At 44.0% G+C, this 19,601-nt stretch overlaps 1 protein-coding gene across 5 annotated transcripts; it reads right to left on the bottom strand.

The window, feature by feature from the left end:
* Positions 1 to 342: 342 nt before the first annotated feature.
* sec16a (SEC16 homolog A, endoplasmic reticulum export factor) lies at positions 343 to 18,536 on the bottom strand. Of its 5 annotated transcripts, none has more exons than XM_034603235.1 (31): positions 18,408 to 18,536; positions 13,306 to 16,835; positions 13,070 to 13,218; positions 12,820 to 12,908; positions 12,565 to 12,688; positions 12,252 to 12,450; positions 11,062 to 11,245; positions 10,800 to 10,945; positions 10,178 to 10,239; positions 9,577 to 9,715; positions 9,210 to 9,452; positions 9,021 to 9,118; positions 8,827 to 8,908; positions 8,554 to 8,671; positions 8,337 to 8,448; positions 8,139 to 8,244; positions 7,810 to 7,950; positions 7,580 to 7,693; positions 6,759 to 6,957; positions 6,187 to 6,647; positions 6,051 to 6,095; positions 5,424 to 5,588; positions 5,249 to 5,335; positions 5,100 to 5,156; positions 4,877 to 4,991; positions 4,574 to 4,711; positions 4,337 to 4,419; positions 3,830 to 3,901; positions 3,342 to 3,401; positions 2,000 to 2,068; positions 343 to 1,861 (listed from the first exon to the last, which is right to left on the bottom strand). In XM_034603235.1, exons 2-31 carry the CDS (start codon positions 16,759 to 16,761, stop codon positions 1,787 to 1,789), a joined length of 7,188 nt encoding a protein of 2,395 aa, XP_034459126.1. In that variant the 5' UTR covers positions 16,762 to 16,835; positions 18,408 to 18,536; the 3' UTR covers positions 343 to 1,786. The 5 variants fall into 5 exon arrangements, with proteins under 5 accessions (XP_034459126.1, XP_034459129.1, XP_034459128.1 ...); XM_034603238.1 differs by having other exon boundaries at positions 3,363 to 3,401; XM_034603237.1 differs by having other exon boundaries at positions 10,800 to 10,942.
* Between the last annotated feature and the right edge of the window lie 1,065 nt (positions 18,537 to 19,601).

Below are 19,601 nucleotides of genomic sequence, written 5' to 3'. Positions count from 1 at the left end.
GTTTTCAAACATTGCTGAGTGTTAATAATCTTTTAAGCAAATGGATGAACTCTTGTTACTCAAATACACAACTTAAACTGGGACTAGTTGCTGGTTAACTCGGTCACACCGGTGCTTTTACATGAAGATACGTGAATACGGTGAAAATGAAAATGTGACTGTAAATCCCCCTCCACCACGTCACTGGTCAGACAAATGATCCTGGTCACATCCAACTAACACATAGTTATTGAAAATAAATAAGCTATTTGATATCACATCTGCACAAAAAGAGCGATATTTGCCAAAATAGATTCAATTCATTTAAAAACAAAGTTCAGTGACGAAACAAGTACACATTTATTTCATGGTGCTACAGAGCACAAAATACCTTTATTACCATTTTGTTTTCATCTTTTTCTATTCACGGTTTTGTCAATAATTGCACATGAGGAACTCTGAAACAAAAGGGGACCTTTCAAAATCAGAAGTGGATTTCTACAAAAAAAAAAAAAAATAAAAGATCAACGAATCCAAAACACTTTTGATTTGAGTTGAAAAGAAAAACACGTCAGTAAATTTAAATGACAAAGAAAGTCTTCAGAGTGCAATTAGATCTTGATTCACAATTTAGGTAAAGATTTATTTGTCTGCAGAAGCGGCCAATACAAATGATCAGAATATGAATCCATGTCATCTCCGGTCAATCATAAATGCATTTTGTCAAAGCTATTCGGGAAAAATTAGTTGCTCTACACACACATACACACTCACACAAACCGTCTTGCCTACAGCCCATAAATACAATCAATCTGATATACAAATATTTGGATAGATTTATTTTTATTTAAGCGATACTTAAAATGCAGGTTTAATCCAGATTCCTCCTCTTCTGAAGACCACCCCTTGTTTCGTTGATACTGTCAAAGTTTCTCGGGAAGAGAAACCGTAGCCTGACTCGGACGAAAGCCCCTGACTCAGCTGTAAAAATGAAGAGTCGCTGTTGGGCGGGAGGACATTTAAATAAATATCTGAAATGAGCAGCATCCTAACACTGCACACGTCCTCCAACTCTCAGGTTGTGAAGCAGGTTTGAGTCTTCGTTTCCTGTATCATTCAACAATCCTTCCTTTGCTGGAGGGTGACTGAGGGAAAGCACACAACACAGCAGACGACGCACTATTGACACAAATCATTCTCACGCAAAACGCAATCTGCAGCAGACAGACTCTGAAGAGCTGCAGGTGCACAAACAAGTCCAACGTGACAGTATGAAATTAAAAAAAGGCGCCACTTCTTTTCTATCCATCACAGTCAATCAATCAAGCAAACATGGACGTTCAGACTTAAGACACAAACTAAAACAGGACCTGGGTTGATCATTCTGTGTTGCATTTGATGGGAAGCTGGACAGCTTTGAGGGGAAACATGTTCATGGTACATCAAATTATGCCTTCATAGAACATTGGGTTTGTGAATACATCCTAGGAAACTATTTCATGTTCGTTAAAACCCTTGATACAACTTCCTGTCTTCTGTTTGGATGCAGCAAAAAGCCCTTCGTGGAGACGCCATGCCTTTTAGAATACTCCAGTGACAATTACTGAACAACAGAGACGACAGAGAGCGGTGGAGCTGTTTGACGAAGACTGACAAGATGGAGACACCTTACGCTCTTCTTAGGTGCGGGCAAAAAGAAAAGGTCCTTAAGACAGAGAGCAGTACGTCCATGTGCTTCATATAATTCCAGGTCGGATATCACTCTATCCAACAAAGTCTGTTTACGTAATCTCTCTGCAGGATGATGTTACTTCATCACCGGGTACTGGCGCTGACCGGTCAAACGCCCAGGACGAACTCCACCGCCTGGTGCTGCACTTGGCTGGGAAAAAGGAGTAAAAACAACAAAAAGGAAAGACGATTTATGAAGTGGAAAAGAAGAAACACGAGAGGGGCTTTTATAGCGCCTCACGATACTGGTCCATACTGGTATTTATTTTCTTTTTTTTTACATCCTTACCTGTGCAAACTGTGCAGGGTTATAAAAGGTGATGCCTCCAGTGGGTGCAGCTCCCTGAGGAGGATGACTCTGCAAGGCACAAATGGAGTTAGTACAGTGTGTGCATTTACTCTCACTACTGCTACAGGCACAGAGAGGAGGTCACACTCCAAATGCCACTGAATGTTTGGACATTATAAAACAGACGCAAAGTAATGGCAAAGCTCTACGGTGAGGCAGCTTTACAAACCACAAGTCATTGATATTAGTAAGCATGCATGCTTTATGATGGGTTAATCAAGCAATGTGCTCCCATGACCACAAACAGGGGTGTCGTCCTGCAGCAGTCTCCAGCATGTGTCACTCTCTGTCTGACGTCAATATGACCAAGACTCTGCTGGCAGCTCTGTGACGTATGACGGCGTATAAGGGCAATTTAAAGGGGGGAAATAATCGGAGATTTCAAGAATAAAGTCACAATTTGAGGCTATGTGTCATATTAGAAGGAGGATATCAGAAGATCACCCTGTCCCCTGCATTAAAATGAGGAATCTGGAGTGTCTTATTAAGTTATACTTTAGTAAATGTTTAAAAAATAACAAAACACTTAATATTTTGTCACATCAGCGCCACATTATCTTAGGTATCAAGATTCTGGATCCAGAAGTGAAACTCCGTCCAGCAGGGGTTCTCATTTTTACTTATTTGGTAAATAAGGTTTTCTTTATAATTATTTTTCTTGTTAAATTACGACTTTATTATCGTAATATGACTTTTTCGCATTAAAATAGAACTTAATTCTCCTAATGACTTTTTTTTCTTGTTAAATTAAGATTTCATCTTCGTACTATTATGACATTTTTCTCATTAAATTAGGACTCTGTTCTTGTAGTATTACGACTGTATTCTCAAAATCTCAGAATTATATTTTCTTCATATGGCCCTAATACTCAGTCGAACAAATACAAATTTCAACCAAATGGTGGTGCTCGAGGATGTCACAGTAGGATCCATCTTCTGGTGACTATTAATGTCTACACCAACATTTTGTGCCAATTCATGGTATAGATATTGAGATACAAACGTGGCAATGGCATGGCAATCCATTCAATACACATGGGAATATTTTTGGCTGCAAGAATTGCAATTGTGTTAAATGTGTTGATCATTTGCCAGTTTGGGTTTATCATCACACAGAGAAGTTAACAACACTGGAGACAGCCGGCAGATGAGCGGGCAGACATCCTGGGTTTGATGGTGGGGCGGCGAAGCATCAGTGAAGCGTGCTGCTAGTGATGTAGTGAGCTGGGTGGGTGAGCAGGCAGGGGTGAGAGGGAACCATTTGAGGCCCAGCTAGAGGTACCTGATTTAAATGCTGACTCACTTCACGTGATAAGGAGCTCATTGAGCTAGAACGTGAGAGCTAAAGACAGGAGGGAAATTAACAGTAGAAAGAAAAACCAAGACACAAACCACAAGCCCATATTAAAAATCTCCCATGAATTGGATTAGAACTATTTCCCCTCGGCCACCAGTTCAGAGTGAAAACAAATAAAATCAGCGTTAGATAATTTATGATTGTTGAAAAAACAGAAATGGACAAAATTAGAATGTAACAGCAAATGGAACAGATTTTTTTTTTTTTTTAATCAAGACTGCATTTAGCATGATTACCAGGAAAGATTATCAGTTGACATGCAGGCATTCTCATGTTCTCTCAACCCTTTATACATTAACTTACATTCATACAAATAAGCAAACTGCACGCACTGGCTGTTAGGTGATGAGCAGTGGTGGCATGATGGTACTATGGCAGCTACAGTGAGATCTGACAGGGACAGTTTGTCTTACCTCCCCGGACTGTGAGCCATCAGGCACAGGAGCTCCCTCTGGGGCAGGTGGCAACAACGTTGGGTTGAACATCTGAACAGATTAATGTGCAAAAGGAAGAGAATGCGGATGAGGAGAGCTTCAGCTTTGTACTTCATTTCGACTGGCTTACCCCTAATGTCCTCATTTCCCATGACCTTTAGCAATTACAGTTTTTTTTAGAGATACTGCACAATTAAATGTGCTTTATTGAGCTGTAAACTCAAATGCATTAGTTTTCTTTGATGAAATACATACACAATACACCAAATTTGTTAAATAAAATCTACATTTATGGGTTGAACATGGCTCATAACACCACCCAGTGTTTCAAACCAGGGACAGAGCCAAGGGGGAATCACTTCAGCCAAAACTTAGGGATGAAGTTACATTTAAAGAGAATTGTTTATACAAATTTGAATCTACAATACATTTTCTGCATTAGAGCAACAATGTGAGTTTTCTTTAAACATTAGATGTCAGGTTTACCTGAGGAGCAGTGCTGGTGTTCGGTGAATTCTGCTCCTGATATCCTCCTTCACTGCCCTCTAGAGGTTGTTGATCGTCAGGAGCTATAGCGGTAATTTAGAAAAAATATTGAATCTCTTCCTCTGCAGCCATCAGGGATATCTCGCTTGTGAGTTAACTGGTACGTTAGTCAACTAAGGCTGCTTATTTAAATTTGCTTACATGATTTCATGTATTTAAATTATACATAACTCCCACCTGAACTAGGCACAAATAGGTTAGCAGGCATGGCCATCGGTGCCAGAGGAGCAAAGATGTCCGCTGGAGCAGGGGCTAATCCACTTGGTTTAGCTGTTCTACTGGGGTTCAGCACATCCACATATCTGCTCCTGGTGCCTGAGAAGAGGGAAAAACGCCCAAGTGGCAAGAAACTGAGTAAACAGTGACTCATTTGATAGACATCTGACATAGACATAAAAAAAATGTACTTTCAAAAGATTATGCAAGGTCATATATGGTATTTGTAAAGCCAAAGGCCACAGGGAATAACCCTCATCTCACCTGCCTTCCTGGAGAACATGTTGACAGGCGGACCACCACTGCTTGGAGGTCCTGCAGGGCCAGCCATTGGAGCCATCTTGGGGAAGCCAGAGGGAGGTGGCGGAGGAGGCTTACGCTAACAGATTTAAAAAAAGACACACATCAGATTTAAGTGTCAGTCTACTTCAACAACAAATCTGTTGTATATCTGTCTTGTGGACCAATTTAAAAGATGATAGCAGACCTCCTCTTCAGGCTCGTTCAAGTCGACCCATTTCTGCTTCTGTTCATCCCACACAATCTGACAATTGAGAACAATGGGCTCTTATCAGTTACTGCTGATATAGAGAAAATGTTGAAATAAGACATGAACATGTTCTTGCTGTAACTTACAGATGGGTTTTTGTCATCTGGCAAGTGAGCCTCATTCTTCCCCATCCCAAACCACCTCTTCAGCAAGCCAACACCACCACCACCGCTCTGTGAATGAAAAGAAAGAAGACATATTGAAATGACCACTAGGGAACACTGTGGGTGCACTCATTGTGAATCAGAAGTGAATATGAACCTGTTTTGGGGGGTCTTTCTTGACTTTCTTGGCCTCTTCTTTGCGTGGCTGTTCAGGAATTGAAGGCGGCGGTAGAGAGATCTGCTTGACAGCTGAGTTGCTGCGCTCTCTTCCACCAGAGTGAGTGGACGACTCAGAGGTGGTGCGTGAGCGTCGCCCTGAAACCTGGAGTCAGAAAATACAGGTAAGAATAAGACGACAACACACACCTTTCTTTCAAGCCTCTTGAACGGAACTTCTTTTTGTGGTGCCTTGACATGGACAGGCTTCCTTTAGGCCATTTTCTCCAATCATGACTATTTATAATTACTGAACTGATATCGAATTCTTACTTTGCAGACATATGCTGATAAGTTATCTCGGTAAACAGATTCTGTATGTAAACATGCAGAATCTCTAGAGAGTGTCAGACACTAGCTGCGAGATCGGCTGATAACTGATGATGGATTCTTCTTCTCACTGTTAGCAGATTTTAAAATACTCCACTGAACTGGTTAGACAAGTTAAACTGTTTAGAACGTAACAAATTCTAATAATTCAAGGAAATTTAAAATACCATTTTTGATAAGCTTTGCATCACTTCATTGAAGGCTTTTTTTCTGATACAAACATGACACACAAACCCACCATGTGCATTGATGATTGTGAAGTAGTCCTCGATCTTCCAGGACCCTGCAGCACCAGGAAAGACAATGGGGTAAACATTTTCTGTAAGATTTGAACAACAACACAACAGCAATCACAACTGTCTGGAGAAACTGACCATGTGAGCCATGTGGTCATAGAAGTCCATCTTAGGTGTGAAGGAGTTTCTGGTTGGGGAGGATGGTATTGCCTGAGCAGTCTGCATCTCTGGTAGGGGTTGGTATGGGTGCTCGACAGGCGGCATATGCCCAGGGGAAGAGTGCATGTGCTGAGGCATCTGGGGCAGTGGGTGGTTCATCTGCACAGGTGAATGTGGCACTTGAGGGAGCATGTGTGGTGACATTTGGCCCACTTGAGGAGGTGGGTGAAACGGCTGCTGATGGGCTACTGGATACATCTCTGTCTGCTCCGGTTGAGGCTGGAAGGGAGGGGGGGCAAAGCCGGGATCCTGTGGAGGGTAGCCTGGGACAGACATCTGACCTGGTGGTCCACTGGGAGGTACTGGGTAGAAATAGGGCACATCACCGGGGGGTAAAGGCTGAGGTGGGGCCATCCCCTCTTGGAGAATGGAGGTAGGGGCTGAAAAAAAGTAGATTGCATTTTGAATAGGCTGACAGTCAGGAGAGGTTAAAAAAGGAGACAACAAGAGTATTATTGTACGAGTACACAAATACATTTACACAAACCCACCTGGAGGCATCAGCTGTACTCCCTGTGGTGGAGGCCCGGGCAGTAATGAGCTCATTAGTGGGTTGTCAGGAGTGGGGCCATCAACCTCCAGTGGCATGCTGTAGGGTTCAGGTGGACTGGGCTGGTCCAAGTCAGATGGGCTGCTGCAGTCGAACTGTAGAGGAGTTGTTCTGTCTGCACTGTAAGTAATCACCCCAGTCTGAAATTTTGGTATTAAATGAAAATTGTTGAATGGGTACAAATTAGCAGGAAAGTTTAAAATACAATGAAAATAGGATTAAATTCAACAAGTTCCACATCAAATTAAACAGTCATATCTTCACTTATTATTATTATTATAATATATTATAATTATTTGAATTGTCATCGTCATGGAAATTTGAGTTTAGAGACAAAAAAGGTATTTTTATGAAATAACCCTCACCCTTTGTAAGTTGCTTTGTATAAAAGTGTAAATAAGTTAAATACCAATAATATAAGCAAGATTACACAAAAACGACAAAGCTAATTCCCATTAAACATAATGGAAGGATGTGGTATAGGTCAGGGAAGAACTTGTGAAATTTTGGTGCAGATCAAGGAATTTTGTATCACTTTCTTTCACATTGCGTTTTAGGGCGCTTTTCTACTTATTCGTGGATATTGAAGAAAATAAATCAGACACATTTAGGGAACTGATATCTGAGAGTGTCTGAAAGATGATGCAGCTAGATCAAAATAAATTAGACTGTTGATCCATGGCCGTGGTATGCGCTCCAATGAGTGCAATTCTAGTTGTTAATATAGCATCTATGAGTGCAAATATGTGTCTGCCTCCTCACCCGGATCTGTCCATCCAACTGTCTGAGGTGAATCAGCCAATCAGGCTCATTGAACAGCTCCTGCTCAGGCTTCTCCTTCAGTTGTGGATCGAAGAACCGCAGCTTTTCAGACATCTGTCAACAAATAGCATAATATGGTGTTTGTCAGAATGCAAAGCCTAATGCACATCTGTGATGACTGAAAACATGAGGTACCAGAGGGAAAGACAGGAAAGAGAGTGAGTGCATACCTGTATGATTTGGCTAATAAAGACAGGAGAGAAGTAGGCAGGCTGCATGAGCACTGTCTTGGAAATAACTTCACAGTAGTGGAAGGCCTGAGCACTCAGGCCTGCTTCAGCCAGACGGCATGCATAGATCAACTTGAACACCTTGTAGGAGACAATAAAGCAGAGAACAGTGTGTTAATCTTCAGTTATATCACCATAGCGGACAGATATACAGACACACAAACAAGACTGTTTCTTAAAATGTCTGCAGAGGCTTCAGTGCAATCAATCACTAGGATACATCTGTAGGAGACAGTTCATTGATTAATCAGTAACAGAAAAAAACCTACCTGGAAATTGTGCAGTGTGCAGGGCTGGGAGCCAAGAGATTGAGCATACTCATAGGCCTCAGTCCTCTGAATAGCTTCGTTGGTTGCAAATTGGTAAAAGGGAAAACTAAAGTGAAGAGACAAAGATGAGGGTAAATGTTTGGTTTTTTGTTTTTTAGAAAACACCAATTTCATTTATGTGCAATTTCTATTTCGAACCTGTGATTGGAGCCAATCAGAACCATCTTGGTGCTCTTCTTTGTGAAGACTCCCAAACTGACTTGTGCCATCATGTAGCAGAAGTGTGCAGCATCGATCAGCCCCTTGGAAGCTGCCACCACACAAAATGAGAGCAGATAGAATGTGAGGTATTGTCTGAAAAATCCTTTTTGATTTAGAAGCCGTGAGTATCTGCTTTCTTTTTATGCAGTCCTACCCAGAGTGTCTCCCATGGTGGTGATTGTGCGGGTATCCAGGTCCATGGTATGTGTGAGGTTGGACAGCACCATGGCCAGGTGAGGGCGCCAGTCACCCCACTTCTCCTCTCCACAGCACTACATGAACACAACATATGGCTTGTTATATATTTGTGAAAAAAGCAAAACATTTTAAACCCCACAAATGACTTCACAAACAAAAAACAATTTACTTAGAACAATTATTCAAAAATAATGAGGTGTTAAAGAGAGAAAGCCAAATTAGTACTTACAGTGGCTGAGGCCGGCATCCTCCCAGACATCAGCTGGTACACTGTCTGAAGAGGGTCATTGATGGGCAGACTGTTGGCAAACCTAAACAACAAAGACAAACATATTGAATGTTTTATTGAATTCAAATAAGGGCAGGATAAATATGCTAATTATTTTATGAGCCACAACCTTTTATATATCGCTCGCACTTTACCTTGTCATGACACGTGCATGTGTCCTGTTGTCCATCTTACTGGCCAACAGCAAGGCATGGCCCCAGAGACCTCCCTTCATGGCTGCCTCTAGTGCATCCTATTCCACAGACAAAGCAGAGCACATGTCAGATTTCGGAAGATAAAACCTAAATGACAATAATACATTTAAAGAGGACACTTTTTTTTACCTTCTTGCGGCCAAACAGAAGCAGCTCCCTGAAGCGCTCAGTTTCTTTGCCAACGTTCTCTGGGACAATCATGAAGGTGTCAGAAAGGAGGGAGAGTGGTCCGGCTCCAGGCTCTTCCTCAGCTCGCGCCAGTGGTTCATTGTTAAAATCAATCAGGTTGGCTTCATTCGGACTCTTTCCCGGCAGCCAAACAGATCGATGCTCTTTCAGCAAGAGGTCAGCGATGTCCGTGCCCACGACAGTCTTGAGAAACAAATGAGGAAGATAAGGATGATGAAAAGAATATTGTTTCATGCAGAAAGGCTGAAACATTTTCCCTTTTAATTCTCTTTCTGACAGATTTGGAGTTACGTCTGCGCAGTCTTACCCCATTCTGTCTACAGAGTAGCATGATGAAGTCCCAGAGCAGACAGGCAGAGTCCCTGTCCAAGAGGTTGTTGTCACGAGAACACTCCATGGCTTTGTTCTGGGAGAACTTTATCACATCCACCTTATGGGTCTCCTCCCTGATGGACAGAACGCAATAAGTGAGATGGATTGGAAGTCAATAAGAGAGTGTTAAATGATATTCTGTATTATTCTTTTTTTTGTCATATTACTGTATTATAAGTATTGCAAAAGCTTGACATGGCTTCAGCTCAAGTGTTCAAGAATTAACTAAGAATTCTCTGCCATAAATAATGCAAAATCTGTAGCTAAAAATAGTCCGACTTACAAGTCTTGTTTAGGTATGTTTGCTATAAATCGCCCCAACTATTTTAGGAAATTAAAGATGAAACATTTCTAGTGCAACAGACAGGCTTGGAAAGTCTATAAGTGTCAAGAGATCAACTAATGCATTGCTGGTTTTAGTCTTTCATTGGATTTGTTAACAAGAGAATAAATATAGAATGCTGCCAGCCTCACCCCGTAAAATGTTAGTGTCTCTGACATGTTTGTAATACATACAAAGGGGTGAGTACACTTACTTAACAAGAGGTCCAGGGAAGGCTCGTAGTTCTGCCTGATCCGGGGTATCCTGCAGCATGGTCTGCAAACACAAATGTGGTTTGAGATTTGACGTACTTAAACATTGTGCAAATGCTGAAGTGTCTGAGGTTAAGTCAAACAAGTTCCCTGGAAAAAAAAACACAGGGAAAGCTATCATGTTTGACCTAATAGGTTCTTAAGCAGTATGTATAACATATACTCAAGAGTCTGAGGAAGCAGTTAGGACACAAGATTTGACTGTCACTCATTTTTAGTATTTAGTATTATGTTCCCTTTATTAAAGCATTTGTTTGGGCATAAGGCAGAATGGATTTAGATCATTTATGAATATGAAAGTTTTTGCCAAAGTAATTTCTCAAAGCCAGATCAGTCCATTTACCACTTCAGTAGGTCATAATAATAATAATAATATAATCTTTTTAAATACCAAAATCAGTAATATTTTAGGACAAGTCTGTAGTTTTGAAGAACCCTCTTCTGTTCTGTTTTTCACTGTGTAGATACTTAAACTCTTATGATACTTCACAACATGAACGGAGGACAGAAAAAAATTCCCAGACTACACCAAAGATGCTGAATTATAACCCGTTAAATACGTACCTCCATGTTGTGGATATCAACGAGAGCGGGCTGTCCAGCTGAGGGGAGATTGGGCAGAACTTGAACCAGGTGACCACCAGGTCCAAAGCGGGCACAGCGGTGGGGTATGCTAAACTTCTCTGGGGTTGCAGGACGAGGGGGGGCTACGGGGAAAACAAGAGTCAGACTGTGAGTGTTTGACTGATCTCTGATAAAGATCCTGTTAACATTTAGAGATTGGTTAAGCTTAAAAAGGCTGAGAGCGTGAGAATGTTCTCCTTACGTTGCTCAGGGCTGATCCATGTGCTGTCTGCAGTGTACTCAGAAGGATAGAGGTACTGGCTGTAGTTCTGTGTGGCATCAGTTTGGTTTGGGTACTGTGCATAGGAGTAGTCCACAGCCAGAGTGGAGGCTGTGGTGTCATAGACAGCTGACACTAAGTCAGGCTGGCTCCTGTATACCTGGCTCTGCAGTAGGGAAAGTCGAAGAGAGACCATTATGGGTTAGTCTGGAACATAATGCAGCCGTTATCAGACAACCTACTTCCCTGAACACAAGCGACACATAGATTACCATCCTAAAATTGTCAAGGATGTGTTATGAATGAAGCAACTGAGAAGCAGGAGGGATCATGAGACCGCTTACAAGCATAGCTAATAGTACAGATTAGATGCTACCAGGGGTGAGGAACAAATCTAGGAAAAGAAATGTCTAAACTGTTCTGGTGGCAAGCAAATATTAACCTTGAAAAAAGTGAGGGAAAATTGGTTTCTTCTGCAATTAATAATTAACACATTCCCACTCTTTTCTTTCCAGCTCATTTCGGACATTTTCTCAACCACAACTCAGACGCTCCATGTGATAAACACATTGCTCACAATCTATAAACCGTACAACGTCTGATAAGCATTTCAACACACAAGTTCTAAAATCTGAATAAAGTCTGAATCAAAACAATGTTTTTCAGAACACTTAAAATGTTGTCATTTTAATGTGTTACAGTTGGCTTCATGGCAGTCTATACAATGTGATCCAATGCCCATTTTATGATGATGATGCTTCTAACATGCGACAGATGCAAAAATGAAAATACAAAAAGAAAACAAATATCTCCCGGGGAAAAAGCGTTGTCACACATGTAGAAGACACCGACGAAGATGTCAAGAGAGTTTGTGGTGATAAGAGCTGACGACGGTGTCGGGGAGCCGTAAACAAAATCACATGATATCTGCAGCGGAGTTAATACGTCACTTCCAGCCTCTGCCTGCTACCTCTCGCCTCAATAATGCCGAGGATTTTTTGCTGTTTTGAACGCATCTGTGCAGAGAACCTCCCGCTGTGTTGTGTATGTGTGAAAGACAAACTCTGGGTAAACTCTGTAGCCAATTCTCCGGATTTGACCCGGAGGTCATGTCTGAAAACGGCACAAGATAATAAGAACAGGTAATAATACTTTCACAAGAAGACTTTTACCTGTTGCGACCTTGAGCTGAAGCTGCTTCGTCTGCTGTGGTGGCTTTGAGAGCTGTGCACACTGTGTGCTGACTGCTCGCTGTGGACGCTGCGGCGATCGAACTCATCGCCATAAATTTCTCCGCGTCGTTGGTAATCGTCATCAAAGCTGGGATCGTAACCAGGATAGTACCGCCACTGGTCTTCAACGCCTTCTTTCCTATACGTGGAGTTTTAAGTGTTTGAGAATCAAAAAACATAGCTCTACACAGTTACTGACAGATTTAGCTTAATGTAATAGTGGCCACTGTGAGTGGTGCTTCTCTCTGCATACCTGGCAGGATACACCTGTTGATTATAGTAGTTTTCTCTGGCTCTGTAGTTTTCATCGTAATTAGCCCAGTAGGCCTGATCATAGTATCCTCTGTATCGAGGGTCATACTGTCCATAGTTGTATCCTTTTCACAGAATATATGGAGTGGGTAAAAAGAGAGATTCATATCAAAGAAATTGTTTAATGCATAGTGATTAATCTTTTTTATTTTTGCAACATCTTCATTTAAGGATTCACACCGTTTTCAACTCATACCTCTGTAATCGTAGTTTTTGGGATAATCTGCATAATATTCACTATAGGCACTGCGGTTAGCTCTCTGGTAATCTTCAGGATAGCCTTGTCTATGGGAGAAAGTAAACAAAAGAGATGAGTTTATACCTAGTTCACAAAATTCTAAGGAAGAAACTTGGAATCTGCAAGAACAAATTAATGGCCAAAATGAAAATATTGTGGTTTTATATGCAGTGCATCAAATGTAAAACTGAGGAACAGTTTCACTGACCTGGATGAGGGCCTGTCAGAATACTGACTAGCCCTGGAGCTGGGTCGCTCTGGCTGAGGCTCTCTGTACTGATTTGGGTCCCGATAAGCTTGGGTCTGCGCATCATACCTGCCATACCAAGGATCAGCTGGGGTCCTGTATTGACCATCCTGAGAGAAAAGAAAACGCAACGTAGTGCATCTTCACATAGTTGAATACATTCACAAGCCAGCGTAGATATAAGTCGTTCCACATACTTGATAATATTGCTGTGCTCTAGGATCCCCAGGTGGTGCTCTAGGATCCCCAGGTGGTGCTCTAGGATCCCCAGGTGGTGGTGGGTACTGGCCAGGAGGATATGGTGCTCTGCTATCCGGGTATTCCCCATGATAACCATAGTAGCCACTGTACATCTGTCCTGGCTGTGGAGGAGGGGGCCCGTAGCCCTGCTGGCTGCCTGCAGCTGAAGGTGGTCGTGGTGGCTCTGCAGAAGCTGGATGGGAAGCCCCTGGAGGTCCTGGTCCTAGAGGCCCTGGGGGGTATGCAGCAGCAGGGGGAGGAGCACTCCCTGCAGCAGGCCCCTGTGCAGGAGCTGGATACTGACCACGGAAAGGTTGTGCTCCACTCAGTGGAACACGAGGAGCATCAGCCTGTCCCTGCAACACAGGCTGAGGATCTGATGTCCTCAGAGGTTCTATTGGTGGTGGCTCTGTGTTTGCAGCTGCTTGGGAGGGTGCTGGCGGTACCTGTGGGGTGGATGAAGAGGCTGGGGTCTGGATAGGGGCATTCCCTTCTATTCTTACTCCCTGCTGAGCATCTTTGGTTACCTGTAGGTAAAATCCATTACTAGACTGCGGAGACTCATGTAGAGAGGAAGGATGGCCAGATGCTTGATTTTGGGTTTGTGATTGGTGCATAGAAAAATCAAGCAGTTCATAATTTGAAGGCGGATTATGATTAGAAACGGGAGGAGTCATGAGAGAAGCCTGTGCATTAACTTGGAGAGCAGAGTGGTTGTCTGGTTGGCCCCTTGAAAGAGGAGGGCGGACTGGCTGAGACTGTGGCGGAGCTGTGATTTCTGATGTTGCCGCCTCTGTGTTGTCTCGGGTCAAATTGAGCGGACCCTGGTTAGAGGCTGAAGAATTGAAGATTACTGGTCCAGGGGCAAACAGTGGATTTGGATTGGAGGCTACTAAAAGTGATTGGGGGGTACTGGCACCTTGCCCCTGTGCGAGTGATCTCACAGGTGGGGTAGTTTCCCTAAGGCTACTTTGACTGGCTGCGTGAGTCGGGGTACTGGGGGAAATCACACTATAATTGGATACAGGCGGGGCAATCAAAACAGGTTGGTGGAGTGAATCAGCCACCAGGAGAGACGCATATCCCATGTTGCCTTGAGAGTCAGGTGACTCTGCGTCACTCACCTTTGGTGGGTTCTCTAGGTTCTCTGAGTGCTGCTGTGAGGTTGGCTGAACTCTGTGGGAGGGCTGGAGGTTCAGGGGACCATCCTCTGGAGGTTGGATAACATCAGCACTGGGCTCTCGTAAAGGAGCAAGAACCATTGGGGCGGCAGGGGCTAAAAGGATGTTAGCGCCCAAGCTAGCAGGATCATGCTGTGCCCACAGAGTAGTGGCAGGGCTCTCACAGGGCCGACTCGCCCCATAAGCACGGGATGAAGGTCGTGAGTGAGAAAGAACCACTGGGTGTGTCGGGTGAGGTACACCAACTCCAGTCCCAGGAGGCAAGGGGTGTCCTGGGCCATAAATATTTTCCATATTATCTGGTGGCTGCTCCAGGTTACCTGGTGTAGAATCTGCACCTCCCTCTGCTACAATTTTAGCCATATCAACTTCAGCAGGACGCACCCCAACACCATGGGAGCGAACAGGTTCGAAAGAGCTGTTAGCACTTGCCTGAAAGATGCCAGTTGGTTTGGGAGGGCTTGGTGTGGGTTGCCACATCTGCTCCAGTGAGCTCTGTCTTGCACCCATATCCCCAGCTGGAGAAGTGTCAATCTGCTCAAAGTAACCTCCAGTGGCAGCAGTCAGGCTAGCATCATCAGTGAGACGAGGGCTTTCCTGCTGAATAAAGGTACCTACTACTCCCTGGTGCCGGCGAGTGCCAGTCCCGCTTCCATGACTCATATTGCTGTAGTTGGATGACACACTGGCAGATCTCATTGGTCTTGGAACAGAATCTGGAGTCTCCAGGTTAGGCCCGGTTTCGAACTGGTCAACATCAAGCACTGCAGTAGCAGCAGGACTACCATGAGTTTCACTGGGTAATACTTCCTGATTCGGGACACACTCTAAATTCTCCACATGGTCGTAGTGAGAATCCGGGGGCCTCTGTGATGCATGACTGCCATCATTCATGTACGGTACATGTGAATGATCCTGAAGAGAAGCTCCTTGATAATCCATAGGGGCATCTGTGTGGCCACTTTGGGTTTGTGGGTTGTTGTGATACTGAAAGGAAGCAGGAATGCCATTCACTGCCTTATTTCTGTCTCCAGCCAGTGTTTCCTCATTTTCCACATCATTGTCTTTGAAGAACATTGAAAGTGTACCAGACTCCTGAGAGTATGGTACTGGGGGAGGGGCAGAACTAGGCCCAGGCTCAAAACTGGCCACATGTTGAGATCCACCAGAGTCAAGTGTGGGCTGAGAATGGCCAGAGCCAGTCCCCATTTGGTGGTAGCCTGAATCCTGTGTGGGTTGGTTGAACCAAGAGTCTTGGGGGGAAAAGTAGCTTGGAGATTGGAAGTGTGAATTATGCTGCTGGGGTGCATTTGGGTCAGGCCATTGAGAACTAGGGGGCCTTACAAGGTTCTGAGGAGGAAGAGGAGCCTGGATGTGGGGATGTACAGGTTGTGATGGAGGGGTTGGGGTGTGTTGATGGGGCGAGGGGGCGTGGGACGGGAACATCTGGGGCTGTGGAGGTATATTAAAAGGTTGTGGTGGAGGGGTTGGGGTACTTTGATGGGGCGATGGGGCGTGGGATGGGTACATCTGAGGCTGTGGAGGTATATTAAAAGGTTGTGGTGGAGGGTCACTTGTAGGCTGGAAGTAGTTCTGAACTGATGGAGGGCGACTTCCATGATCAGGGGCCCAGTGGGAAGAGGAGGTGGTGGGAGGAACTGGCTGGAAGGGCACAGGCTGAGGAGTTGGCTGTCCTTGAAAATCCTGGTTAAATTGTGTCTGAGTAGGCGCTGGGGCTGAGAAGACAGGCGGTGGCTCTGTGGCTGTGGATGGTGTCTGCTCTCTTGAATTAAAATAGCCTTGCTCTGTATGCGACGATGCATATCCTGCAGGACTTGGAACTGGGAAAACAACAGGGGATGCTGTACTGTGAGGGTTGAACAGCGTCACCCCGGGAACAGAGGATGGTGGGGGACCATATGGAGCAGCCGGGACATCCTCCAATGTCTGTGGTTGTGGAGGCAGACCTCCACCAGCTTGAGAGTACATGGTGTTAGGTGGGGCTTGCATGGGTGGAGGGTTACTGCTCTGTATTGTTGGGAGACCACCTGCAGCCATAGGAGGGGGAGCTCTGACAAAAGCAAAAGGGTCTGTCATGGGTTGGGTCGCAGGTGGCATTGTGGCAGTAGCTGCTGCTGTATGCTTGTAGGGCCTGGTCCTGCGGAACATATTGGGCCCAGACGGAGGAGGGCCGGTGGCTCCTGGAGGTCCAGTCCGTGGAGGAGGCTGCATGGCTGCAGAGCTCACAGGTCCGAGGACCAGGTCACTCTAGTAGATGTCACTGAAGAGACGGAAGTCAGGCGAAGCTGGTTAGAGGGAAAGAAAGAGGGAGTGGTAAACCAAAAGCTCTTTGATAGACTTCACCACACCTTTATTTGTATAATAAGCCAAGATCCTATTCAGATGAACAGTACAACGTGGCAATTTCTACAACACCTGTTGTACTTTCTTAGAGATAAATACATTAAGTACTTTACTGGGCAGAACACAATTGACCAATTGTATGAATGCCAACTTTGATTGTAAGACACACTATGAGTCATATGGTATTACCTCAAACACTTTCTACTTATCTTACTCAAGCAATTAGAAGAGATAAATAGATCTTTATTGAAAAGTATATTAAAAAATGTCACAAATGAGAAAAATACTGCCTCCAAATCAAAGTTGATTTGTTTTATATATGTATTTAAAAATTACAATATCCCATTTTAAGTTAAAACAGTTCAAATAGACGCAGCTGTTTCGCAGCAAGGTTATTTTAAAATGAGTGAGGACAATCAGAAATCAAATCAAATCAGAATTTCTTCACATATCTAAATAGCACCTTCATTTTGATAAGAGACAGATTCAAGAGGGAAAGTTTGAATGTGGTGGCTTCTGCTTGGCTTATTGGATTTTGTAAAAACATCTCACCTGACAGAGATTAAGCAAACACTTTCCAAACAGGAACTTGCTGATGTTACATGTGACAGAACAAACGTGCGTCAGCCCTTTGGTTTTCGTAGGGGTAAACGTTAGTTGTTGGTGAGACTTCAATAAACAAGCAGCACACACAAAACACAGGAGACGGTCTGACAGCTGACTGTCACACCAGCACTGTGGATCTGTCAGCGGCGGAGCTCAGCGGAGCTAACGCCGGCTGAAAATGATCATTTGACAAGTCAGGAAAGGGAGATCGGCAACAGATAGTGCCGGGCGACAGACACGTCTTGACCGGATGGACTCTCCCGACGTGATCCCGGGGCTTATCAAGCGCTCTGGGTTATAATTTCACCGACAACCGTTGCACTACCCGGAGCTAACGTTAGCATAGCCGATGTCCCGGCTCACTGACAGGTCAACACGAAGCGAAACCCGCAGCGTTAGCCCAAAGAGAAACAAGACACAGACTTCTGCTCATCGTGCGACACTTGTTTGAAAACGAGCGACCCTGTTAGGTCCGCTGCGTCTTTTAAGTTCAGGCTACACTTGCTATGAAGGAAAGGTCCAGGGTGCTAACGGTAGAGCTACACTGCTCTGCCAGACCCAGCAAAACAGACACCCAGTCGCCTGCTTGTACCCGAAGCCGGGACTGCTGCAGACCCCCTGGCAACCGGTAACTTATCATTTCACACACATTAGACACGGACACGAGCAGCTACACGTCACTGGCCCCTCGGCGGTCATATTTTAACCGGTTCAACGCCTGCTAGCGTTAGCAACACCGCTTAGTTAGCACCGCTGGCTAACTAGCCTAATGCTAACTCCAAGGATAACAGTTCCAGGTCGGCCGCGGACACCAGATGGAAGCAGCGAGAGCCAAACCTTGTTAGTGACGGTGTATATTTACTCTTACCCGGTGCCGGGAATGTGTACAGGTATAAATCAATTCTTACAAATATGCAGCAGGGTGAGTCTGACACGGCGCCACCATCTTCAATGAACACATCCTACTAGGCTACGTGTACAAGCCGCGTCACGGGCCAAACAACCACGGTGTCATCGCAGGGCGGAGCTCGGGAAAAAGGTTCATTGGCTGTATTTACCTTCAATTTATGTGCATCCCAGAGCTGATGTATATCCACTATGGGTGCACTTTATTAGGAACCACATACCCATAATGATGAGGGTTTCTCTTTGCTCTCAGACTCAGTTCTTCATGCAGTGGATTCTGAAAACATAGATTCTTAACCCGTGGGTCCTTGGGTAGCTTCAGTCTGCTCACTGACGTCATCAACGGTAGGCTAGTTTCCCTCTCCCATCCCTGTTTTTTTTCAATAGGCACGTGTTAGTGATTGAGGGTCAAATATTTTCCGGGTGGATTTCACCCGACGTTAGTGTTTGTGCATTAAATCAGGCGATCTTATTACCTTTCAAGGGTAACAAAGTTCAGGCCCGCCATATTTATTGCCCCATATCGTGCACAGCTATCATCCTGTTACAGGCTTGGTGACTCTGGCATGCCATTGAGTAAAAGATAGCTAAGGTTCGTTTACGTTGGCAATCGTTAGCTACGCAGATTTCTTCTTTGATACTAGAGCTAAGTTATCTAGCTTGGAATTTGCATGTAATCCTTATTTGGTGTAATGGTTATGAATAAATATCACTTACTGGTAATTTCCAAGGAAATTCATTTGTTAAAAATGTTTTTATTGTCAGCTTGTCATTTTTCCCCTCTCGAAAAATGCAATTTTTTGTTTATCTCTCCCAAAGTTGTCAGTGATGCAGGGAGACTGTGTCTTCACCGGACAAGGCTCACATGTCCCAGGAACGGGTGGACCGAAGAACAAGTTCCCAGCTCCATTATTTATTTTTTTAGGAATTTTTCATTAACGATTCCCTAATTTTTCACCAATTTTAGAGCCTTTTTATAGGGTACATGATACATTTTTTTCGTTTTATGAGACGTTGTATAGGGGGAAATAAAAGAAGAGTACTTCAATTTGCCATGTATTGTTGTACTTTAATATATTTTGATGAGACGTATTTTTATCGGGTATATTATATCGGGTAAAATATACCCAACGTTAGTGATGGTGTTACTAATTTTACGTTAGTGTTCTAGGGTTAATTGCATCATTTCTGCAGAT

The sequence above is a fragment of the Hippoglossus hippoglossus genome, chromosome 12 (genome assembly GCF_009819705.1).
Source record: "Hippoglossus hippoglossus isolate fHipHip1 chromosome 12, fHipHip1.pri, whole genome shotgun sequence".
Classification (NCBI taxonomy): Eukaryota; Metazoa; Chordata; class Actinopteri; order Pleuronectiformes; family Pleuronectidae; genus Hippoglossus; species Hippoglossus hippoglossus.
This window is presented reverse-complemented; position numbering and strand designations above follow the sequence as displayed.

What these genes read in the sequence shown, in the direction of transcription:
- sec16a (XM_034603235.1), bottom strand. Translation starts at nt 16,761, where the DNA reads ATGCAGCCTCCTCCACGGACTGGACCTCCAGGAGCCACCGGCCCTCCT. An exon ending in ATGGATCAGCCCTGAGCAAC is followed by an intron (nt 10,946 to 11,061) that starts GTAAGGAGAACA and finishes TTGTTTTCCCCG; the next exon opens with TAGCCCCCCCTCGTCCTGCA. An exon ending in CATGCACGTGTCATGACAAG is followed by an intron (nt 8,909 to 9,020) that starts GTAAAGTGCGAG and finishes TTTGTTGTTTAG; the next exon opens with GTTTGCCAACAGTCTGCCCA.